Consider the following 26432-nt stretch of genomic DNA (forward strand, 5'->3'; position numbering starts at 1 on the left):
TGTATTGGCTCAGGAGTTAAAGGAGAAATGATGGCTTCATTACCTCAAAGTTGGAACCTAGTTTCAGTATTGCAGCTTCACCATTGTGACCAAAAATGTTGATTCTGGAAGCACTTCTTACAAGCTTCTGAGCTAGTAGCTCAACAGGGCTAGGATTAAGTGCAGGGTATATGTGGGGAAGAGTGATGGAAAAAAAGTTATGATGTCTAGCTGGAAGGAATACTGCAATGTATGTTCTGGGATACCAGAGTAGCATGTACAAAGGGTCAAATTGAGTGAATGTGCATTTGACAGACTGACTAAGGAGCTTGTTTCTAGATGTTGAAATCAGTGGATGAAGGGAACTTCCAGAGAAATTGAAATAATTTATTTTTGAGTTCAGTTTCAAAGATTACGTAAAATTAAGATGTTTGTTTATATTGTAGTGTCTTAATACTCCTTTTTATAATATATTTTTACAACAAGTAGTAAAAATGAAAGCAAGACCTTACTTCCTCTATAGTTCTGAAAATTTGATGTAAATTTTATGGTAATATATACAGAGTTCCCTTTCTCCTAGGATTATTTGTATGTAGTCAAGCTTACTGTGCATTTGAATACAATTTACACATTTTATGCTGTTTGCAAATAACTTATTTTCTACTCACAGATGTATGTAAAATCAGATAAGTGGCATTATTTAGCAAAAACAATAGCCATGTTTGTGTTAGCCTATAGACAGCAGGACCCTGTGATAGTTGGAATAATGAAAGCACAGTTTATAAGAATAGATGTGGAGGAAAATATAGCTGTTTTAGAATTCTGCTGGCTTTTGTGAAAAGCTGCTCTTGTTTTCTGTATGGCAGAGAAAAGGATATGGGTTAAAGGAAAATACTTTTGCATTATTTTGCCGTACCATTATTGCCCAATAGATCATTTGCTGTTATTATGTACTACTACAGAAGTAATGAAAAATATCCTGCAAATAATAATAGTTTGAGTCTCTAATCTTTATAAGGTTAGATATAAAAGCTTACTAAAGCCTGTTCGATCACGTCTCTTTGTCTTTGGTCCTAAGGCTGAGGTTAGATGTTTCTTTTTGTGTAGGAAGAACGTATCATTTGACTTTATTTATAGAGTCCTTGGTGGCTTTGGGGAGGGGGGGGTAGGGGAGAAGGAGTATACTTACATCACTGCATCACTGCGGGGCAGGATTCGTAAAACAGCTTTTGAATACCTGTTCCTGCAGTGGTATCAGATAATTAGGAACCTCTTGTTAGCATGAAGTGTGACTAGTTTAAGTGGTGTTTGTATGGATCAAATGCATTATGCTGCTGCAATCTCTTAAATGGTATTAAATCATTATGTTTAGATTTGCACTGGAGGTTTTATTATTTCTTTTTTTTTTTTTAATAAAGTAAGGAAATGTTTCTTTATGGCTTTTAGTAAGTTTGCGGCCACAGCTTTTGGATCTTATGCATTTAGTGTGCATCTTGGTATTGTAGTATCTACTGTAAAATATTAATATTTTACAGAATAATGAATAACCTGGCACTAACAGAAGAAAATGTTATTTGTCAGTGCACATGGGGAACTTTAAAAATCTATCTTAGAGTGGCTTCACCTCCAGTTTTCCTTATACTTCATGAGATTGCTAGAGAGCCTATGTCTCTAACTTGTCATTTATCGTGATTTTACATTGATGTTATTAATTGTTATTGACCTTAGAAAATTACTGGATCTTAAGAACTTCTACTCCTTGTTCATACATGTGGCTTCAGGTAGTGTAATGGCCATGATTATAAGCCCTTGCAGTATTCTGGCTCTGATTGTCCCTGGACAATTAGCTTAACCCTAATTTAAAAATAAGTTCCATTTGGTAACGGAGGAGATTCTTGTATTTGCCTTGTGATCCTCTAGAGTGAAGTTGCTCTTCACTGATTAGAGGGAGTGACTTAAAATATTATTTAATCTTATTGGAGAGTTACAATTTGTTTCTAAGCAGTAATCAAAATAGAAGTTGTACTTCAATAAATTTCCATACCTGTTCTCTCTTCTGAAAGAGCTGGTATGTCCCTGTTGACATAGATTGACCCACTTCAATGACTGTCTGTAGGAAATGTTAAACTATATATTGTATAGTTATGTACTTTATTTTCAGGCTGGAATATAGGATGGTAGGACTCTAGGATAGGCCAAGTTGGGCTAAGTCCCACTGTGCAGGCAATGTGTGTCTAACTTCATAACTATCCTTATTTTCTAAAAGGCAAGGCCAAATAATTGCATTTGGGAAAGTCACCCAAGATTATATGGTTGCATGTAGTGCTTTCAGTGCTATAACCCTGCTGAAGTATAGAGAAAGCTGTGTTAATTGTTCAAGTCAACCAGCAAAATGACAAGGGCTGAGGTTGAATAGTTATGGTTCCTACAGCACATCCTTCTCTGTTCGTGCATGTGACTCTCATTAAAGCAAATATTCTCTAATTAGGGTTGTGGCTACTCTTATGAGCCCTTTAACAGTTAATTAGAGCACACTTTGGAAGTTGGGGAGGTTCTCCTGTTTGCATAATCTTGGGTTTCCTGATTTCTTAGAAGGGTAGGGTCTAGTGACTTAAATGCTTGAATGCTCTGCCATCACTACTTAGGAATTTGGGAATACCACAATCTATATAGGAAAAACAGCTGTCACATTTCCTAGAGTGAAGGAGTATGAGTCTCTGACATGATCCTCCCTAATTAAATTGCTTGGCACTGGGGAGAGGAAGATGCCCTTCATATTTTTGAGTTTCAACCTACTGCAAAAAAAAGGCCAAGATAAACCTCCCGTACAAAGGCAGATGCTGATCCTTGCCAATGGCACTGAAGTTGCCCTGAGGCTTTTTTGGGGGGTCTCACTCTGGATGGATATGTGTTAGGCAGACCTCTTCCCCTAAATCTTCTGTCACAGCTACCCTTAATCAAAGGCAGTGTAAAGAATTTTGCTCAAAATGCTAGGAACTACACATTTTGCTTCCTTTCAAATACATGGGTTTAAATTCCTAGGCACCAACATACTCTCTTAGGTTCCTAATTTTAGACACCTGGTCCTGTTATCCTTTTGAAATGGTAGATTTTTTTGTTAACGTATGGGTCACCATAGTTGTATACGAAGATGAGGTTTTGCATTGGCCTTTTTCCCCAGGAGTGGAGCAGCACAACCTCCTCCTAAGCTCATGTTCACCGTATTTACCTTTGGTGCTGATGAGTAAGTGAAAACATGGGATCTGTAGGCACACATCCTTCACTGAAGCTGTTTACATTCTGTAGTTTTTTTTGCTTTGTGCTGTACAGTTTTTTTGCCGGTTCTAATTTGCCATGACGTGGTCAGTGCTGTTTCCTTCCGGCTGCTTGCGAGCCTGTGGTAGAGATAAGGGTACGCGTACAGTGCATTTTTAACATGAAGCTGAAGATCTGTTTCATGTAGGAACTTGGGGACTCTCTGGATTGTACAAAGAATTTATTTACTGGTTTTATCATTTTCACACTGGGAAAGATCTAGAGCGCTTTACTTGCAAAATAACAACTTTGCTAAATTTGAACTGTGCGTGAAGAAGAAAGGTGATGTACTTGAGATATCTACAGCCGAGTAGGTCAGTCTAGGGTTTGTATTTTTACTTTGAGTAAACTGTAAAGATGAGAGTTACTAATGAATGTGAAAACTGCATATATGAATCAAATGAAAACATGGATTTTCTTTTTGTTAACTTCTGTCACTTTTCCTTAGTCACATGCCTTTATTACGAAACACTTTGAAACTGATGTCTTACTTCCTGAAACAGTTTTGTTTCAGGAATGAAAATTTCTTTCAGGGAATGAAAAGTCACATATGTTGATCAGTTAAACTAATACCTTTGGAGAGACAGAAGTGTTTGACTTCCTTGGACTTAGATAGAACAGTTTTATTGCTTTATTGCAACTGCTACTATTTTGCATAGCTAAAGTAATAATTTTTTAATGGTAATTTTTTTATTTTTCTCTCTGCAGTGACAAAGGCTATTGAGGTGGGAAGAATAACTCAGGAAAGGATTTGCCTTGGTTTGTTTCACTTTGAGAAGAGAAGAACCCAGGAACACTGATGATCTAAGAAATACAAACACTGATACTCAATTCGTTTTGTGATCCTGCCTTTCTGCTCAGCTGGACCTCGGTGACATTCTCCATTCTTTTGCATTTGAGAACATTTTTCTTTGTATGTGGAGCTGAGACCTGGGAATGCGTTATTATGGCAGCAGTTGTACAGCAGAATGAGCTTGTGTTTGAATTTGCCAGCAACGTCATGGAGGATGAGCAGCAGGTATGGGATGGTGTAAGAAACCATATTTGTACAAGTCAGTGCTAAGAGTATTGTTAAAGATGAGGAAAAAGTGTGGTGTAAAACACAAAAAGGAAACATTGAGGTCATTATTGTTGCAGCAGATCTTTGTGCTGTTTCAAAAGCTTCTGGTTGCTTCCTGTAACTTGCACGGGCAGAACAGAAATTGATTGAAATGCTATAACTTCTGAAGTATTGGAGAGACATACTCCTCCAAAAAAGTTTTTTTCTGTTTTGCTGATTTGTACCAGTAGAATCCATGTGTGTGTGATGTACAATTTCCCAAATTGTGGTATTTTACAGTAGTTTCAACTTCTCTAGGATATGCTAGAATAAAATTCTGAAAAAAAGTAATGGTCGCGCTATAGATGACTGCAAGGGACAGTATGTACCTGCTTGCTGTTATTTACAGATTGGTTTCTAAATTGTGTCATTGTATATCAACTACTCAGAAATAAGCTTGAATGAAATTTAAATTGTTTTTTTTTCACACTGCAGAGAAAATATGCCTGTTTCTACCTGAGTAGTCTCTCAGTTAGATATTGATTATTTAAACCACATCCTAAGTCCTGAAGCTTCAGTGTCAGATTCCTCTTGTTAAAATCAGGTGCCTCCTCTGTAGCTGGTAGTTAATAGTAGATTTTACATTTATTTACAAGAAATTAGGTGTCTGGGTACTGTGGAGAAACAGTTCTTAAAAGGCCGAGAAGTGCCATGACAAACGGTTCCTCTTTTTGTTAATGTGAAAAGCATTTATTCTCTGTTTAAAAAAGTATTTTTGGCTTCATAATCTTGTCTCTGTTTTTCTGTATGGCCTAATATCTGGCTGGGTCAGTGGCCTGTTTCTGCTGTCAGAGTCATGCGATCATTTCAATGAACTGAGTGTTGTCTGTCTGAAGTGCTAACTCAGTTTTGGGTGGAATTAGTAATGTAACTTCCTTCCCTGTATTTTTCCAGAGCTTGTGGTAGCCTGGGGATTTAGATATGGGAATTGCACAAGTGTAGTCGAAAATGAGCCTTACTTATTACCTCTGTTGGTTGTTCATTGCTGTCTTTACTTTACAAGCCAATGGGAGAGAGGAGAATTGAGATGGGAAGGGTTACTTCAGTAGTGTGGTTCCTGGGAGGGGCAGTGCGAGCAGACATGGTTTTGTTCAGTTTAGCTGTGTGTTCTGCCTCTTGCAATTTCTTTAGATGCGCACCTGAAAAACTTTAAAAATACTAAAGAGCACTCAAAAGGACAGTGAACCCTCTCTTAGCAGAGCTTTCTCCAGCTTCAGAATAAACTCCATCGTGATTTTTATCTCATAACCCTACTAAATTCTGCTCCAGAGAAGCCTAAGGCAAGAAGGCATCCTGTAGCATACGCTTAAAGGTGATGAAATCAAAGGTAGAGAGTACATAGCAGAAAGTCTGTCACTGCAAACTGTCAGATGCAAGCTCCTCTTAAATCACTGGGTTGACTTAGTTCAGATATCAAAGGTGCAGTTAGTTAAATCTGGAATACTCAGTTGTAGAAGAGAAGTCCTGCAAAGACTGCAGGAGTATAGACTCCCTGCAGGAGTAAAGACCTGGGAAGCTGGAGCAAGATTTAATTTGGACAAGGATTCATAGCACAACATTAGCCTGAAGAGGCTGCTTCTTGCTTATACTTGATGGATCTGCTTCTTACCACATAAGAGCTGTTGCTACTCTGGAAGTTTTTTAATTCTGGATAGATTAAGTGTATTTAAGGATGGATAACAGAATTTGTACTTTTCAAAAGTTTTAGCTCTGTAAGTGCTCTCTGTTGGGCAAAAGCATTTTTTTGATTTTCATCAGTATACGAAATGTGACATTTACACAGAGGTGTAATTTAACTGATCTTTGGATAATTATTTTTGTGATGCCCCCACATCATTGCAAGCTGTCATTGCAAGAACTTTGGTACTTTTCTTCTTGACAAAGCTTTGCCTGGAGCTCAGTTGTGCTAAGAGCTTTTGGGACATGGAACAGCTGCAGAGAGGGTTCAGGGTCTAAATGGCAACTATGTTCAGTATTTCAGGGAAGTCATAATTCATGGCTATTTTGTTTAATTTTTTTTTTAAGTCTTGGTTAAACAACCGTAAATTATGAACAGTCCATTTGCAAATGTAAGCATTCAGCATTCAGTGGCAAATGGCAATGGGAGGGGCTCAATCACATGGACCCGTGTGAATGGGAAAGGCTTGCTCTTATCAACTTTATCCTTTGCAGTTTAGAACAGAATGACTTTTTTTTTTCTTGAGAGATTCCTTTATCACGTGGTAGATGTATGGTGAGGAAGAAACAGGAAGAAAATATTCTCGTAATTTTGAGAAGGGAACAAGTGGCTTGGGCTAAGGCTACTGATAACCTGTCTGGCTTCTGCTACATGACAGAGATCTGGTTAAAATAGAGGGTTTGCTGTTTTTCCTCCTTTCTGTGTTTTTGTTTTTTTCTTTGTTTTGTTTTGCTTTGTTTGGGTTATATTTTTGTTGAGAGAGTGGGAGAGAGGGAGAAACTGCACAGATAAAACTGTCCAGGAGCTTGTACAGGCTTTAGCTGAGTCAGTGCTGCTCCCTAAACCTACTTCTCTTCCTGTCTGCAGCTTCTTCTGTCAATGTCTTTTCATTTAGTCCTTTGTGGACTTACAGCTAATGTGATATTCGATCAAGACATTCTTAATTTAAAATGTTGAATAAAAGCAGCCAGAGTGGCTAGATCCATACTAGGAAGCTTTAAATGGTACCAGGGACAAGCTGAATCATTACAACCATTAAGTTGGTAACAGGGTTCCCAGCATGACTGTTCTTTGCCCGGACGTGCTCTCTCAAGTGGCTCTGATGGGTGTAGTAACCAGTGCCTGAAGACTCCTTTTCTGTCTCTGAGGGATGCTTCTCTCTTCCCTTCTTCTGCGGAAGAGAGGTCCAGGCCCTTAGGTCGGACCATGACTTCTGCACCATCATCTCATGCTTCAGTTTGCTTTTCCACGTTCCCCGATGTCGCCATGGGCTTTCTGAAACATTGTCACTTGGTCAAGACCAATGTCTTAATTTTTTTGGCTATTTCCAGCTTCTGCAGAAAGTTCCCTCCCTTATCCACTTGCAGTTTTATGAAGACTTTAAGGAAAATTGTGAAATCTGTAATGAGGTTGTCTCCCCAGGAAAACAAGCAGCATATACCTGCCTGCAGCAATCCTCAGATGCTGGCCATGGGAATGCCTTTAAAGCCAAGAGACTGCCTCTGCCTCCACATAGGAACCTTCAGCAAGAGAAAACTGAAGGCCATTTTCTAGTTACTAAGCTCACTTCACCTAGTTTTGTTTAGTTTTTGCATTGTTTTGTTTTTGGTTTCTCTTTTAATAAATAGCCATCTGCATTGTGAGTCTGAATTCTGTCGTTTGGTTAAAAAGACAGACTTTTTTTTTCCCCTGAGGTTTCTTTCTCCTTTTTTTTTTTTCCATGTAGCTTTTCTCTTCTCCTCTCTATTACATGTGTTTCTTCCCACCCATCTCTCACTTGCACAAAATTTATTCCATACCAGTTAGAAGCTAGTTACCACATTCCTGGGACAACTTACCTTCCTTAGAAGACTTGTAGTATGAGAAGACAGTTCTAAAAGCAGAAGTAGTCTCCTTCCTTATTTGCCATTTCCACAACCAGAATGGTGTTTTGATCTTCTGTCAGTTGGTGACAGCTGATGAGACAATTCTCAGAGAAAAAAAGAAACACCTTGTCAGCATGTCAAACACACTGGAAGAATTTGAGAGCAGGAAGGAAGATTGTTGTCTTTGACCCTGGAGGAGGAGAGGATTCAGTTTTCAGGGGGTTATGGAGCATGACCAGTGCTTTCAGGGACCTGCTCATGCAATTTTCCGGGGACTTCAGCATCTGTATGAAGCTTTGCACTCCTCTGAATTGTTAAAGATCAGTCTACAGGACAGGTTTGTAGATAAACTACAGCAAGGAATTTGGTGTCTGAGATTTGGGAGGGTTTCAGCAGTAGCTCAACTCCTTTATGTATCCAGCAGATATGGGAGATGGGCTGAAGTTAAGTCAAAGCTTTGGCAGAGCTAGGGTGTCATATTTTAACTGTATTTTACATAAGAAAGATGAAACAGCAGAGGTAGGCAAAAGGAAAAAAATACACAAATTATTCTTCTATGGATCTCTGTGTCAATTTCTTGAAAATCGTTGCTGATTTATCCACTCTAATTTGGGACCTTTTAAAGCTTTGGGATAGTGTGCACTCTACCTTTTGGTTAGTGCATGCAGAACCACCTTTGTATTAGAAATAAATTATTTTGCCGATGAGTGTGTGTGGGACACAGTTGCCTACATCAGAAATGAACACTCCAACGCTTCCCCCCTTTTATAGTCAATGCAGAGAAATAGGTGGTTTTAGGGCATGACTCACCCTATTGTAGCACAGGAGCCTAAAACTGGGGAGGGGAACTGTGCCCTAGAAATACCATTTCTGTCTGTTGGCTCTGAATAAAACCTGGGGTTCCCAGCTCATGTCCAAGTGCCTGCACCACCAGCTGTCCGAAGTTAGGTGAGATGAACCTCACCCTTAGCGTCTATAAACTAGAGCAGGATGAGAAGACTGAAGCCTTCTTACTTGCATCTTCCCTACCTAAAATCCATAGTTCTTATGTGGTCACTGGAATACTGAAAAGGTGCTTGCAAAGCATGTACTGTTCTTGCTTGCAGGTGACTGGAGCCTGAGTAGATAGCTGTATGTAATTATTTTTCAATTTTTCTTTAAATGTAGTTGCATATGGGCATGCGATAGATGAAACTTACATCCCCAAATTATGTACTGTGGCATATTACTGAATTTGAGGTATTTAAACTACTTTTAGAACATGAATTTTATCTCAGAAGGTTGTCATGGACCATCTTCCTGTAGCTTATGGAACGTATTGTTAAAAATAAAACTTTTTTTTAATGCACAGAGTTTTTTTTTTTCTTCTCTCTTTACAATGCTTTATCTTTTTTTATTGATGTGGCTTTTATTTAATCTAATCTTGCCTGGAAGCAAATAGGATCGAGGATGTTGGGGTCAGTAAACAAATAGGATAAACCATGTGGACATGACTCTTTCTGAGGAACAGCAGGGACCTCTTGGCCACTAATGACTTCTGGTTTCTGCGCTCCGGCACGATGCAGCGCTGGTTAGAGGTAGCCACAAAGGAGTGGGGTAGAAGCTATCCCATTGCTTGACTCAATATATGCCTGTTATCTGGCAACATGATTGCACAAGAGGGCTTTAACTGGTCTGCACTTTGTTCATTTTTATTGATCTCCTACCATATTGCTCTCTTTTGAAGCTTATGTTTAACAGAGTCGGTCAGTTATTTGTTGAGATTTTTTTAAATTTTGGTTTTGTTGGCATTTTTTTGCTTAGCAGACTGTCCATGATAGAAGCCCATTAAAATACCAGTTTTGTTTCTTAGTTCTTCCTTTTATCCTGGTTGCCCTTTACCACAGTTTTTGCTGAGACATGTTTTACAAAACACAGAGCAATTTGAAGTGGTAATTACTGCCTTTTAAAACTTCTAATTGCACTTTCTACTTTCAGTACTTACTTATGGTCCAGACTCTTCCCTAGGGGAAGCTTTGTCTGTGTTGAGCCAATAGCTCTGATACCATTTTCCATTGGTGACAGTGTGTGTAGTGGCAAGAGTGAGACATGAGCAATTCCTGAGCAAGATCATAATCATATGGTTGGGTTTTTACCTTGTGTTTCTTCCTTCCAGTACCTGAAGGGAGCCTACAAGAAAGACTGAGACCATATACCGTATACTGAGACCATATACAGGAGCATGTAGTGACAGAACAGATGGGAGTGGCTTCAAACTAAAAGAGAGCAGGTTTAGATTGGATATTAGAAAAAGTTCTTTACTGTGAAGGTGGAAGGGTAGTGGAACAGGTTGCCCAGAGCAGTTGCAATGCCCCATCCCTGGAAGTGTTTAAGGCCAGGCTGGATGGAGCTCTGAGCCACATGGTCTAGTTAAAAGTGTCGGGCAGGAGGGTTGGAACTAGATGAACCTTGCAACACAGGCCATTCTATGATTCTGTAATCTGTACATATCTGTGCTCTTCCGTGGAGAGCAAGACCAAATGTACTTATACTGGTTCTCTCAGAAATGTGTTTTAGCAACTTTCTGGTTTGTTTTCTTGGTTTTAAGCTTACCACATTCATAGCATGTTTTATTTTTGTAATGAGGGAACCTTAAAGTTACAGTAGACTTTCTTTGAACCTGCTCTGCTATCACCAGCTATGACTTTCTTCCTGCAAATGACATTTTAAAAGACTCAGTTTAGAAAATACTGTGTCTGTAGTAGATGTTATTTTCTGAAAACCTCTTCCTGTTGAATGATTTCAGAGAGTGTGCATTTCATTATTATTGCTGGTCAGCTTGATTTCTGTTTTCCACCTACCTCTTCTCTTCTGTATCTCTGATGCAAAATAACTATCAAGACAACAGAAAGCAGACTTAGGAAGGAAAGTGGCAGGGAGGGTGTGGTGTGAGGAATGTCAAGTGACTAAAACCATAAGAATTAGAGAGGGAATGTACTAGAGCACTTATATCAACCCATTACACACCTTCATCTTTTAGCAAGTGTGTCCTAAAATAGTGAACTTCAAATAATGTCTCATGAGAAACTTAGTGCCTGTGAGAGCTTCGTCTAGTCCTGACAGCCACAGGACTCCTCCACCCCCAACTTGATGGGAAGAGCAAAAGATAAAGGTGCTTGCAGCAAGTCGCTCATGCAGTATTATTGTCAGCAAAGTTTTTCACCTACTGCGCTATGCCACTCCTCTGTACTGTCAGCTTTAATGCTGTAAAATCATGTCATAGAAGTCTGGTATTACGTACTGGAGTAAAGTCAATACATTAAATACTTCAGTGATATTCAGCCTCTGTCTCGTAATGGGACACTGCTGCTATTTGGTTTCATGTGCTAAAAATCATCTTGTTCTTAAGTACTTTCTCCTGGCAGTCTGACATTCAAGTGATGTAGTATAGGTCTGTTGAAGTATTAATCAGTAAGTGGTTAGATTGGATGTGGTCTAACTACTGTTTTGTTGTTGATTTTTTTCCCCCATCCTCCAGCTTGGTGATCCATCCATTTTCCCTGCTGTCATCGTGGAGCATGTTCCTAGTGCAGAACTCCTACATAACTACTCTGGCTTAACCTGTGTGGATGAACCTAGTGACATGATCACTGAAAACTCTCTGGACGTCGCAGAAGAGCAAATCATAGAAGATGATGATATCACCCTCACAGGTTGTTAATAAAAACATTTTCTATGAGATGTTTTTGCACCAAGATGGCTGTGACTAATGGTGGAAAAAAGATTAATGAGAAAAAACAACAAGGGAATAACATGAATAGTTGTATTGAATGCTGTTAATTCTGTAAGAGACAGAGAAAATGGCATTAATACTGTTGGCAGGTGGCTTGCAATCCCAGTTGCACAGCTGATAATGGTGAAGAGTTTCATTCATCAACTTCATCCAGAGATTAAGGCAGCATCCTGCTCAGAGAACCAAGAAGATTTTTCTTTGCTCTTCATAGGTTTAGTTTGCTCTTATTTAATAGGCAGTACATTCCTGAGTAAACATGTATACCAAAAAGCTGGAATATGCAGCTTGAGTAGATGTACTACTTTTAACTTTCTGAGGGTGTACAGTTAGCTATAAAATGTGCACATTAGCGTGACTTACTGGTGTAAGTATGCTCAGCATAGTAATTATTTTGGATGTCTAATAATAATTAATGCCTAAAATACATGTTTTGTGTAAGTTCTCTTAGAAAATGTATCCCCAAAGAGAAAACAATTCTCAAGAGAAAAGCTCAAAGAGTTCACATATTTTAAAAAACAGCCCCTCACTTAATGCATGCATTTGAAGCATTTTTGGAGAACAAATTTCAAAGGTGGGGTAGTCTCCTTTCATCCACTAGGCTCCACACCTGGACTGTCTCCAGGGATGCAGACAGCTTTTTGGTTTCACTCATGCTTTTGACATTGTTTCCAAAGGGATATTCTGATACCTTTTACTACCAAAAGCAAAACAAGAACTCAACATGACATGAAGAACAGTTCACAGAGTAAATTGACATGAGCTGTTCTAGGTAAATTGCTGATGAAAATCGCTCTTTTTTTTTTTCTTAGTAGTGAATTATCTGAGAACAGACTGTGACCAAACAAATAAGTTAGGTTATTATTCAAGAAGGTCTTACATACTCAAACATTATTTGAGATCTCTTGCCAACTATTCACTTGCTGTTCATATTAATTATTCACACTGCAACTGGCATTTCCTCAGTGTGTTACTTAAGCACCACTTAATGTGTCTGTGTGAATTTTCATAGTGGATCGTTTTTGTGAATCCATATTCACTGTAATAATATCTTGTGTGTGAACTTTTACTTGCATGAGTAATTGCGAAACTCCACTTTTGTGGAGTTTAAGAAAACTTCTTAAAGTTTTTTTTTTGTTGCTGGTCACATGAGAATGGTTTGCAAATTGCTGCCAGAAACTGAAAATATGTAATCCTTGTAACCGTTGGTGTCCAAGGGTTTCAGGGATACTTTGGAGGCAGACAAGTACAGTATTGTTCCTATCATCCGTTGTAGTTGAAGCAGTCTGGTTTTCTTTAAAAGCAAAGTCCTGAGAAATGGAGAGCTGCCACTTTGCAGAGATTATTGTTGTGAAGGAGATGCTACCTAATTATCTGTTTCACATTCTCCATCCTGCTAGATACTGTGCATGCTGTGGGTTTCCTTGGAAAGTAGATGAATGCAGGCCAGGCAGGGACCAGCATAACTGCTGGAAAGCTCCTGCTCAGGATGCAAGACAGGCAGCACTGGTAGTAGCTCAGCCCATGGTTTCTGGCAGGGAGCTATCCTGCCTGACTCTAGTGGGCTAGAGTCTGGGGCCCAGGGCTGTGAAGGCACCCCACAGGAGGTAAGGAGAGGACATGGGGGAAGAAGGCCCCTGTCACCTCTCTGCCCACTGCAGACAAGTATTGGCTGTGGCCACAGCTGCCGGCTTGAACTACAAGAGTGCTGTGTGGAAGAGACCCAGTTCAAGCACAACTTGCTGTAGGCTGCCTCTGAAATGAGACTAATTGTAACTAGAATTTCCCACCTACTCTTTTTTCAGCTGATTTTTTTTTTTCTTCCCTTCTTTAAAGTTTCCTTGATTTTATTCATGCGCATGTTTGGTCTCCACAGTGAAATGAGTTGTTTTACTCTTTGAAGTTTGTACCAGTTTTTTCAGTCACTTCCACGTTATGCCTTTGAGAGAGGATCAGACATTGTAAAGGCTGTACTAATTCCACAGTAAAATATTTATAAGCCTGAAGTTCACAGCAAAACAAAACTGAAACCACCATCATTAATGACTAAACTTTACTAAGCGATGACTGCTTAATATGAAGGATTTAGGCTTTTTTAAGTTACTGTTTTTTTCAGTACTGTTTTATGACTCTAAAACAATAAGCTTCTCTTTTCTCCTGGACTAACGGAAATTAGCGGTAGGCCTCATGATACTGAAGCACTTACTTTTTAGGGATCTATGTGCAGAATAATGGATGGTGGTAGGTTTTTTCATCTATAAGATGTAGCTTCAGCCCTTCAAAAGCACAGCTGTCACACACTGGTGATTACTTGCCTGTAGTATAAATTATAACCTGCAGAAAACTGTAAGAACAGCATCTGTTTTACGTGAAGCCCTGCTGAGAGATGGCCAGCAACCAGCTTTTTAGCTATGTTAGTTAACCTTCACGCTGTAATTTTTTTATAATGAATAGGCAGACCTGCCTTATCACCCTCTTCTTTAAAAGCAGTTTTCCCTGGAAGAAACAGCGATGGCAATTTTATGGTCAGTTTGTTGCCAGTATTATGGAATTTTAAATGATTAACCATCATGTAGTAAAGGGTGATTAACAAAATTAATTGGAGCATTTGGCTTTGAATTTAGTTTTATCTCTAAATGGAATATTGAAATTTTTTTCCTGTGACAAATACAGGGGATAATGTTTTGTGCAGAAGAAATTCCAAGCCAACTTGTCAGATAGTACAATTTGCTACACTTTGTATATTTTACCATTGTGGCTAATTATGCTTTTAAGGTGCACAGGAAGAAAGAACTAATGTAATTCCTGAAACCATTCTTTTAATTATTGTTATAATTTTTTCTTTTAACTTTACCATGACTGGTGAGCTTAATTTAGAAAAAACAACAGTTAATCGAAGCCTGCCATTTTGTGGTTCACCTGTTCTGGCATTGTTTCATGGGAACAGGAAAGTGGCAGCACTGAGACAGTTTGGGGGGGGGGGAGATGACAGAGGAGGGACAGAAAATTTGCACTTAAATGCCCTGTGCCCTAGTCTGAATAGGGAGCAGTGTGCATTTTCAGAGATCAATAACAGTTATTACTAACCAGTTCTGAATTTATTTTACAACATTTTGAAGTTCGGTAGCATTTGCTTTGTACGTTTTGTGAAGCTCTAGCAGTCCTGCACAAACTCAGCATCTTAGGTAGTCATTTGTGATGTACAAAGAAATCCAAAGGAGTAGTTAGGTGGAAACTGAACTTCAGTGTTAATCTGTGAGGATTATGGGTTGATGAGATGCCAGTTGTAAAAAAAGGGGTATGGTTTCAGTTACTTTGTAAAGAAATTATTCACGGCTGCCTGTGGCACAGAGAGGGTTTTTGCATATACCTCCCCAGTGAGGTAATTTTCTTTATAGAGTGTGAAGCCTTATTTTAAAAAGAAAATGAAGGGTGATGTGCAGGTATTCTGAAGTACTTGGGTTCTTAAACTGAGTTTTCCAGTGTCTGATAACAATCAGCTCAGAGTTGATACTAAAAAGTGAGTGCTTAAATTTAACAGCCAGCTATTCTGCAAAAGGGAGCTCTGTCTGTGTTTTGTGGATCTCTTTATACCTTTAGTAACTTCAGATTTCTTCTGACATTATTTTGAGGCTTTGCAGTGCCTGGTTTTGTCTCTAGTAAAGCCAGCAGTGAATTGAAACACAGTTGTGAGTACCACAGCCCTTATCTCGGCCTGAACATGGACTTGTGTTGTCCACTCTCCAGAGCTGCCAGCCACCAGCGAAGCAAAGGGAGGGGTCAGGATTGGCTGGAGTGGTGTAAAAATTTCAAAAAAGACAATAGTAAGGAAAGCAGGACTTTGGACTGAGTTGGGGAACTTCCAACATGAGGCACAGTTACAGAGCAGAAAGCTCTGTTTGGGCAAGCCTCGGGCCAACGCTGATTCATAGCGTACCTGGATTCACAGTAACTGGGCTGTAATTGGCATGCAGATACAGAGGCTTACATTTGTGGCTTGCTCAGATAAACAAAAACTTGTAGAGGACCTTGGGAAAAAACTGAAGATATTTTTAGGTGTGGTTTCCCCCCTCCCCTCTCTTTTTTGTTTTCCTTTTTTTCTCCTCCCTTTTTCTTCTCCCATTTTTTCTTCCCTGACTGTTTTTCCCTTTTTCATTTTTTCCTTACTCATTTTTTTTACCTTTTTTCCTTTTTTTTTTTAAAAAAAAAAAGCTTACACCTATTTAAGATAATGTTTGAAATGTGATACCTGTCAGAAATTATACCCTCCACCCTCGTTCTTTCAGTTCTGACTTTGCCGAGTGTAACAAATAAACCATCTCATTCCAGTTCTTCTTAAATCTGCTGCTTGTTGAGGAAGACATCTAGTCCAGGTAGCTTTGCTTGCAAACAGATTGAGATCTGGGTGGGAGCCCAAGACACAGGGCTGTGAACTGTCAACCTTTGGGATAACAAAGGGCACGAAGATGGGTGAAGCCAGCCAGGTGGATGGACACTGAGAGACACAGCAGGAGCCAGGAATTGCTGACCTTTTAGGTAACAAAGGAGAGGAAGACTGGTGACACCAGTGAGGTGGAGGGACACGGACAGGAAGAGCAAGACTTGTGCATGGGTAGACTGTAAAGGTATAAAAGCCCAGGGGTTTCTTGGTTGGGGGTCCTCCTTGGAGGCACCAGCTCGGGCTGTTTCTGTGTTACTGTGCTGTGAATAAATGGCTTTGTGGAATGAGACATCTGAACTGCCATGGGAAACCTGGGTTTGAACCAGTAAGGAAACCTGGTCTGTGTGAGTGGGGTGTGTGGGGAGTCAAGCTGGGCACCGTCAGCTCACTGAGCCATGCCCTGTGAAGGGACTTCTGCCCCAGCAATGGCAGTCTCTGGCCTTGGGAGTGTGACTGCCAGAGAGTCTCATGAATGGTCAGACTGGGTAATTTCCTTAACATGCTTATGTTTTTTGTGAGCATCAAATTATATGAATTTCTATGCTTACATTATTTATATGGCTATTTTATGTTCCTTTCTTTAGTCTTGGATAAGGATGGTAGACCTTTAGCCATGTCGTATAACAGTGATGTAAAGCTGGCAACCTCTGCTGTTGTTCGGGGGAAGAAGTGACTCTACTCCATAACCTGATAGCCAGTGAGCGGGTTTGGTCCTCCTACAGCTCTCAGTGGGGAAAGAGGAGACAGCAGCAGCTCTCTCCTCCCTGCCTGCAGCGCTGAGAACCTGGAGGTACCACTGCTAGCTTTTAAATTGTATGTGGCAGCGTAAACCAGCCATGCTCCATGGCTTTGGCTGAGCTGGATTGTGGCGGGTTAACCTTCCTGTCCATTCAGCGTTGGAACTGAGAACAACTGCTTTGTCAGTGCTGCGTGCCTATATTTAGGGTCACATCCTTATTGAGGTCTTGGTAATGCTGGGAAATGGTATGGAAAGTTTGCATCCAGATAAAACTTAGAACCAGAAATGATCAAGTAATCAGCACCAGGCCAAGCATGAGCATGCCCAGAGACTGCATGGGCTGTACATGTTGTGTCTCCTCCTCAGCTGGCTAGACATTCCCTAGTGATGCTGTTTGGCCCTTGGGACTGAGATGCTCTGTGGCTGAGCTCTTGAGCTTGCCAGCTGCCTGACAAAATTATCTGCAATCTGCTGTCTTGCTCTATGGCTTCCCAGGCCGGGAGCTTAGTCCATACTCACTGCCTCTCCTTTTCTCTTCATGCTGTCCTCCTCCCCAGCTCTGTGTTCCTCATTTCTTAAGGCTGTTTGGAGATGTCACCAAGAAGGTGCAGACCCTTAACTGTCTGAATGTCTTTGCAAGATATGGGGTGGAGGTGTTCCTGTAGGCAACAGGATGAGTTGCTGTGTGGATCAGGGGTTCCCAACACCTATCTGCTTTATTCTGTTTTAGCCTAAGCCTCTTACTCTTGGGGCTGGTGGGACTAAGGTAAAGAAAAAATCCAGAAGGTAAGGAGGCTTCTGTAAAGCACAGCTGGGTGGAGGAGGTAGGGCTCTTGTGTGCACCTCAGCATTCATCTTTGCCCTCTCCTAATGATACAAATGCTGAAGTTGTAAACATGTGGGGTGAAACCAGGGTTGGTTGGTTGGGTTTTTTTTAATTGTGTAATTGCTTATTGCTAACTGAGCTGGATGATCTTGTTATTGCTCTGATATTTTTAAGGGTTTTTTTGTTTTTTTTTTTTTAAGTATAGAAATTTTGGCATAAACTTCTTGCTTTTGTGCGAAGAAATGTAAGAAATGTTCCAAGGTCATTACATTGTGTCTGAACGTGCATGTCTGCCTTTTTTTTTTTTTTTTTTTTTTTTTTTTTTGTAACTGCACCACCCAAAAGTCCTCAAAGCTAAACAAGGAGTGAGGGCCTGAAGCTGACTTATTACCCTTGCTGGACTGAGAAAGTAGATGAGGTTTCTCGGTGTCCTAGGGAGGGGAATACTAATGCAGCCCTTTTTATCACTTTGATAGATGCAAGTGAATTCCCCAAAGTTGCATCAAATTCATGTCAAAGGATAAGGAAGCCCAGCCTATGCATTTCCAACGAACAGTAATTTCTAAAAGAACGTGTAAACCAGTTTTAAATGTTTACAGTACCAGGAACTACCATCTGTCTTATTTTTCATAATACAGTTATTTTAAAAAAATCCTCTGGTGAAGTACTCTTCCAGTTAAGCCAATATTATCTTCTTGGGAGAGCTGTTATTTTGTAAAATGATATTTTACTGGATGTTTTTGGTGTGTACCCTCAGATGACCTTCATACGTACCTTAAGCATCATAAATTAATGCTCAAGAACTTTGGATTTGTCTAATGACTGCCCTCCTGAGATTGATGAGGAATTGTCTAGAAGTCAAAAATTTTGGAAGGTTTGCCAGCCCTTTGTATTGCTTTTCATGTTTCATGTTTGCTTTCCAGTATGTTCTTGGAGCTTGCACTGTTAGCCTTACCTGTAATTCCTATGAATTTGAATGGTTTAGGATTCATTTACACCTTTTAGATCGTATGCTGTCTAATAGAACTTGTGGAATATTTTTTTTAGTCTCCTCCAGTCTAAATGACTGGATATTTTTTATGAGCATCTCTTATTTATGGAATTCACTTCCATTCATAGAACCATAGAATTGTTAGGGTTGGAAAAGACCTCTCAGATCGTCAAGTCCTACCGTCAACCCAGCACCACCACCATGTTCACCATTAAATCATGTCCTCAAGTGTCATATCCACATGTTTTTATGTGGATAACACAAAATATCAACATGTGGATAACACTTTGGACCACCATAAGAAGTTAGCAATATCATGTTTTTTTTAAATAATATTCTCTGGACTATTGTTTGTGATAGTGATATTTCTTAGGTTCATGGGTTTTGTGTTTTACTGCATAATCAGCAAAGAGAGGGGTTAGAACAATGAGGCAGAAACAAAAGGTTTGTATTGGGTTTGGTTTTGGTTTTTTTTACGTGTAATCTGAAAAATGTACTGTACTAAATAAATTATTGCAGTCTGCATTTTCTCCCCAGCTAATCTGTTTCTACTCATGTACTAGAAGACCATGTTTACTACGTTTTCTTTTTTTTTTTTTCTGGAAATGAAATAAGAATAAATATTGTGTTAAGCTTTAAGTCCAGTTTGTAGCTTCTTAAGAATTATTTTTTCTCCTTTACTTTTAGTTGAAGCATCTTGTCATAATGGAGATGAAACAATGGAAACAATCGAGGCTGCTGAAGCACTTCTCAATATGGACTCCCCTGGTCCTATGTTGGATGAAAAAAGAATAAGTAAGTTTTTTATGAAAGAAAATCCAATCTGTATTTGCCTTGTTTGTTTGTGAAAGGAGGAGGCATTCAGTGCAGTGTGGTTGCATGGAATTGGTAAGATTACTTTATAACTTCCAGATACCCTTTACGTACATAGTTTGGGTATCAGAAATCCAATGTCGTATGCATTGAAAGATTTCATTGCCATGCCAGAGTTTAACAGGAAAAGAAAGAATCAACAATTACAAAGGGAAGGTATGAATGAAGTTGGGTGGTTTAGATTGCAGTGTTTTGCTTGGCTGATAGAGGATTAGCATGTTGTCAGGATAAAAGAACATACACTTATATTTGCAGATTGCCTTAAATGTGAATGTGTGATCACCAGATAATTGTGCTTTTTTGGGGAGGTGGGTTATATCATTAAATTTTTCTATTTTAGTAGTGCTTCTGCTTGTGTAAAATGTTTTCAGCTCATATATTCCCTTATGAACTAGTCTTCTGTCCCTTGAAGGCCTGAAGTGTCATAGTTTTATTTTATTCTATGTTTAAATTTTTGGTCTAAACCCAACTGTTAAAAGTCCTCATGGCTGTGTAAAAATATTCCTTTTGTCCTCTTCTTTTAAGCAACTATGTTTGGCGCAGCTGAAGAGGATGATATGGTGGCTCCTATTACACATGTGTCAGTCACACTTGATGGGATCCCTGAGGTGGTGGAAGCCCCAGACCCTTACGCTGAATCACCAGAGACTCCAGAATTTGAACAACCAAAGAAGAGAAAAGGTAAGATGATACTGGAGGACAGCAGTGTGGAGTAGGAGAGCAGGGGGTGGCATGGTCGGTTCCCCTGTGCGTGTCTGGAACCATTCTAGTTATCAGGCCAAAATAATTGAGTGGGCTCAGTTAGAAATGCAGAAAAAGCATTTTCTTCCTGAGTAGCGTGAGCACATATACTGGTGCTTAGACTAATGATGTTGTAGAGATAGCAAAGATGGCTTATCCTGTAGGAAACAGAAATCTCTGCTTCTTCCTGTTTGTAAGAATATTTCTTCTTCAGAGCAGAATTGCAATACAAGCTATAGAGCTTTTGTTATTGTGAATCCTGAAGTACTTTGATTAGCCCTTACCTAGCTTCAACTGAAGATACTTGATCAGTTCAGAATAGGGGATGAGAATGAGGAGGGCTTTTTAGCTTTTCTTAAATATGAAGAATTTAATTTTTTTTAAATAGCTGCATGCTATAATAAGTGTTAATCCCAGTTCTAGTAGATTACGTTTACACAGTGTAGTGATGTTCCATTGTAGTCGGTGCTGTGCCAAAGAGTAATGAAGTGGTGTTAGCCAGATCTTCTGCTCCTGTTTTCCTACCTACTTCAACGTGGACCCCATCAGAGGTCTGAAGCTGATGTCTACAAGGAAAGAGAGTCATATAATATAGACAGATGTTAGGTGCTGTTGCAACAAATTAAAAAAAAAAAAGAAAAATAAACCAAGGGCATTATGTTTCTGGAGCTAATCCTAAGGCTAACCCTAGAGCATGATAAATAAAAGCCTTCCAAAACAGGAATCCTGCTACCCAGCCAGTCAGCTACCTACCCAGTCAGCTATCCTGCTGAATAGGAGTGCATTTTTAATTTTACTTTTGCTGCTAATTCCAAATGTTGGGAGTTATCTGTGAGAGAGAGCATAGCAGCCTGTGGAGATCTTGGAGAAGCCCCCTGAGCCCCATATGTGTCACAAGGTCCCCGCAGGCAGGGGTGTGGGTCAGGAAGTCTCTGATTCCCCTAAGAAAGCTGAACTGAAACTGCTGTGGAAGGGAGCTTTACCAGCAGCTGCCCTAAAAGTACTACTGGGAAGCTACCGTGCTGTGTGCACTACTGTGAGATAACCACAGCATTTTAAACTGTTTTTTGTTTTGTTCTTTTCTTTCCTTCTTCTTTTATACTGTTGACTTCTGTGTGTGTCAAAACAAGGAGCTGCTATCTGCCAGACATTTAACCTCTTTGGTTTGATGCTTTCATACCCTCTTTCGTGTTGTGCTTCTGCTTACACCCACTCCTTCCTCCTCCCTAGCTGTAGGTTAGAAAACCAGTTGCTTCACAGCAAATGTGTGTATTTGCTTTAGAAAAAAACCCCAAACACTAGAAAAGATTCATCAGCTTAGTGTTTCATTAGCTACTAGTTTTCAGTGAATTTCAGTGTTCATGAGGTAGGTGGTATGGCCTGAGTGATGTTGAAGTGTTACTTCAAAATGTCCCAGCATTTATAAGTCATTGATGTACAAGAATTGCTGCAAAATGTTATTAATTTTGCAGTGCACTTTAGGATGATGTGCAGTGGATGGGCGGGGTTCTTTTGAGTGTTTTGTTTGTTTGTAGGGGTTTTTTTTAAGTGCAGTCTGTTTCCCTTCCTTTGGTCAGTTTCGAGGCATGGCAAATGGTGGTGGTCATTTTGCCCTATCCATGTCACTCATGATTTTATAGGGTTTTTGTAGATTTTATAGACTTCTAGTGTATTAACCCATCATCTAAACTTAGAGGGATGAATAGTCCAGAGCGTTGCCAGCTAACTGGGCCAGAATGGCATTGTCAAGTAGAGCTTCCCCAAGAAAATGTTCTCCAGAAGTCATGAGGTGATTTCACTTCCTTTCCTTGTGAGCCTTACTGCTACAGTAGGAGAGCTGTATCCACCCATCTGCTCAACTCCAGAGGTGTTCAGTATGATGTTTGTACTCATGAATGTCTGAGCACTGAGCTGCCAAACTACGCATCAGAAAGACAGGAAAAACAAAGGAGTGTCAGACAAAGAAACTTGGAAATTCGCTGTACTAATACCTTCAGTCCTGTATTTGCTATGGGAAGGTAGTGAAAATACCAATTATAAATTCAATTAGCTAGCCAAAACTATGGTAGCCCCACATAAGGCTTAGCTCTTGCATGTTCTTCATCCTTCCTCTTTGTAAAATTCTTTCCTAAAAAGGAATTTAGTGATGTACTCCGAAAAGTAATAAATTCATGCTCTATTGAACCAAAGAAGAATGCGTGCTAGTGCTTAATGTGCTTTCAAAAAATACCTTCTTTTAAACAAAGGAAACATATCTGGTGTGTCTCTGTTAATTGTTTCTCTTGATGGTATCAGTCAGCGCCTGGAGATTATAGCTCACAGTGTGGTCTGAAACCATCGTCTTAAGTATCTCTAGCCTCGATATAAAGCAGTAACATGGATACATTTCTGTAAAGAAGTTTCACATTCTTCACTGGTTGCTAATTTTTGTTGGGTTTCTGGTAGAGGACTGTCCAAATGAGATGTCCTGAAGTAGTCTAGGCTGAAGAAAGAGAGCCTAGAATTGCTGTTGCCGGAGTATTCATATTTAGTAGCCTAGGTTATCTCTAATCAGAATTATGTAAATTACATGGGATCAGTACTTCTTTTTCCAGCAATAGTTCAGTCATGACCCAATTGCAATCTCATCCACTTCATTGTGTCTTAAGAACTGAAGGTATTTAGAGATAAGGTCTAAATTAGTGACATCAAAATAACATTCCCTACTCCTTAATAGCTACATTTACACCTGTTCAGGAGGGGGAGCAAGACTAGCACCCAACAGAGTCTTCCTGTGACACAACTTAGAGGGGGGAAAGCACTTAACCAAAGTTACCCTGAGGGATTTCTTGTGCCCTAGAGGCTGATCCATACAGAGTGACTTCATCTAGACTTTTTAGGGAAAACTGACATTTTTGCAACCTATAGTGGTGAGTGGATAAAAACTTTCTAAAAATATACCCCAGTAGTTCTTTATCCTTTCATATCATGATATATGAAAAAAACAACGTTGTAGGATTTCCTCCCTCCCACTTTCATTCAAGTCAAGGAAAACATTACTGGCCAAAATGGTGAGTGTTGTTTGTGTCCTGTCCTCAGTCATGAATCCTGTCTGAATGGAAGCAAGAAAGTTAGCGGACTCCAGGTATTACTAGAGTTTCTACACTATAGCTCTCTCAACTAACTATCCCTCCTCCCTCATACCCTGTCAAAGAAAGAGAAAGAAAAAGGTGCAAAGGTGGACTTAGCAAGACTGCTAATGTCAAAAGATGAGTGCTCAAACCACTGTTTCTTATGACTTCCTTATACTTGGAAGTCTAGAACAAAGGAGATAGTGCAGCCTGGCACTGAGCTTTTTTTTTTTTCAGAGCTAGTGAAAAACTGTCGCTCTTACTCTGCAGCAGAGTTGTTTCCTTACTAAAACAACCCCTAAAAACAAAACCAAAAGTGGAAAGCTATAGTGTATGGGATTGCTCAGGCCTATTGGTCTTGCCTCTTTTTAGAACATCAGTTCTTTTGAACTGCAATAAATAGAGAAAAAGAAAAATATTTTTCTTTAGATCTTTAATTATGAAAATATGCTATTTGGACTAGAAATATGTTTCTCTGAGTCTTATGTCTGCTTAGTCTGTTCTGCCTCTCAAAGGATCATAGGCAGTAATTTAAGTAATTTAAGTAATGTCAGTGTAGTAAGAGGTCACTGCAAAACCTGATAAGATAAATTGCTGTTTCATAAGAAAGTTCTGAAGGTTTCTGATTAATTACTTCACCTGTAAAAGCTGCCATTGCAGAGAATGAGAACTAATAAAGGAGTAGGTTCAAGGTTTTATATTGAAAAATATTTCAGCGTGACTTCGATTTTTTTATTTCCTTCTGTTTCAGTAGTTGATTTTGCAGCATTTTCAAATGAATGCTCTTCATTCTTCTAATAGGTCGTAACTAACTTTCTTTCTGTCTTCCTTACCAAATAGAGCCACCATTCTTATGACTTTAAAAACTGATTTTTTTTTCAGAGCTTGTTACTGGTTCTTCTGATTGTTATAAACAAGTGACTTTCCTCTATGTGCAGCCACTGTTGAAAAAGGTGTAAAAGACAACAGGATGGAAAAAAATGTTTGTTTCACACGATAGTGTAGTTTGTTGCTGTCAGTGGAGACTTGCAATTGATTAAAGAAGCAGGCAATCTTGTTTTGTCCCTGAATTCCAGTTTGGTGATGAGGGAACAAGATAGTGCTCTGTATTTTATCTATCTTTTCCTCTTTAAACTCTTACCCAGAGTTAATAGCTTATTCTTCTCATCTTGTCTGTTTTAAGTGCTCTTAAGAGTACCTAAATAGCCACAGAAATTTCCAAAGCACATGGACTTCAGGAAAGTGAATATAGTCTTTACTGAAAGTACAGTAAGAGCATAGGGGGTCCAATCCTGCTCTAGAAAATGAAGAAGTTCAGCATAGAAGTGAGTTCCTAACTTAGTAGAAATTGAATATTCTTTGAACTGGGGAAACATATCTCTTCCCTTTTTAGGTCCTTGTTTGGGGTTTTTTTGTTTTATTTTTTGTTTGGGTTTTTGTTTGTTCGTTTGTTTGTTTTTTTAAAGCTGCAGTGACTCACTGCTGGTTTATTTCAGGGAAAAAACCGAAACCATCTCGTTCTGAGTCCCCTACTACAACTCCAAACATATCTGTGAAAAAGAAAAACAAAGATGGAAAGGGTAAGTCAAAGAGTTGTCACTGAAGTTTTTAAAAGAACATTGTTTCTGAATGACCTGTAAAAAGAAGTTCACCAGTTCTCTTGTGATGTAAACCCAAGTCTTATGTTCATGGATGGTTAAGATATCTCATCATAAGGCAAGTAAAAGACAAGCATATGAGCTTGGTGAAATACTCAGTTCCTAGGGAGAAAAATGTATTTGTCACTTCAGTTGCGAGGGTTCTTGGAAACTCTTCAACCCCCCACAGGGTCTGCTGTGTTTTCAGTGAAGTCTTGGGGAGTGCTTTGCATTGTATTAGTGTTTCTTGGGCTTTGGTTATTTTGACGGATGATCTTTGAAAACGTGTTCCATCTGTGTCTAATTCTGCATGAGCTAATCAAGGCTGCCAGTCAGCAGCAGAAAGTACCGAGCCCTGAATTTGGAGAAAAGTTATAACACAGCTTGAAGACTTCAGCAGAAAACTTGGGGGTTTGATACTTTAATTCCTCCTGTGTTTAAAAGGGAGAAATAAAAATAGATGCCACATAACTGATACAATAAATCATTTCCTCCAGACTGGACTGTTCAGTAATGCCTGTCAGTTTTGTCAACAGCTCTGTTGCTTTGCTGTTGGGTTCAACGCCTGCACCCGTGCCATGTCTGAATGGCAGCCTGATGCTCTGGACCCAGCGAGTTGTGCTGCACTCAGTGGGAGCTGGAAATGAGCATCCCCCATGCCACGGCTGCCTGCTTGTATGCCTAGGGACTGATGGGCTTGCATGCATGCAGTACTTGCCGGGACAGAAGCCCAGCCAGCCTTGGAAAATGGTGTCATAACAACGTCAGACTCATGAAGTCAGAAAAGTCTCTATACTGACAAATGAATATGTTGGGTTTTTTCTTTTTGAAGAGGCGTTTTCTGCAATAACAGGAACAAAGTACTATTGGCAAGCAATAAATATTTAACGTTAATGCCATTAATTTTAAGTACACCTTGTTGCCTTTTTTTTTTAATTACAACCTGATTTTTAAGTAAAAATGAAAGAAGAATATCAGAGGAACCTCCATGTGGTGCTCAAATGAAATAATAGAAAATATGAAAGCAACTAGCCACAAAAATTAAAAGGCAGAAGATTCTAATGTTTCTGTCGATGATGGCAAGGATACATCATAATTCACATTTGTCCATTGTTACAAAATTGCTAATTCTGAAGGAAATAAAAGGGAGTGTGTTGCCTGAAACCACTGCCTGCTATGAAGATCATTTGTTTTGCATTTTGAGAAACACAGAATTCAAGTAAAAGACATACTAATATGACCAGCCGTGGCAGGCAAGAAGCTAGAAAATCACGAGAGCTGCCTGTGTATTCCCTAAGGGGAACTTGTATGCTAAAATAACAAGTTCTCCATATAATTATATTATACAATGCTTAGAGAAAACTGAGTT

General features: G+C 39.4%; 1 protein-coding gene across 3 annotated transcripts in view; it reads left to right on the forward strand.

The window, feature by feature from the left end:
• ELF1 (E74 like ETS transcription factor 1) overlaps window positions 1–26432 on the forward strand; it is an 84793-nt gene that overhangs the window by 44119 nt on the left and 14242 nt on the right. For all 3 annotated transcript variants that reach the window (XM_027720328.2, XM_027720330.2, XM_039382890.1), the window contains 5 exons: window positions 4003–4312; window positions 11454–11628; window positions 19390–19497; window positions 20101–20256; window positions 24923–25006. In XM_027720328.2, coding sequence (XP_027576129.1) covers window positions 4241–4312; window positions 11454–11628; window positions 19390–19497; window positions 20101–20256; window positions 24923–25006 — 595 coding nt within the window. In that variant the 5' untranslated portion in view covers window positions 4003–4240. The remainder of the gene's footprint in view (window positions 1–4002; window positions 4313–11453; window positions 11629–19389; window positions 19498–20100; window positions 20257–24922; window positions 25007–26432) is intronic.

This window comes from Pipra filicauda, unplaced genomic scaffold (assembly GCF_003945595.2).
Source record: "Pipra filicauda isolate LSUMZ 115617 unplaced genomic scaffold, ASM394559v2 scaffold28_size6257848_pilon, whole genome shotgun sequence".
Taxonomy (NCBI): domain Eukaryota; kingdom Metazoa; phylum Chordata; class Aves; order Passeriformes; family Pipridae; genus Pipra; species Pipra filicauda.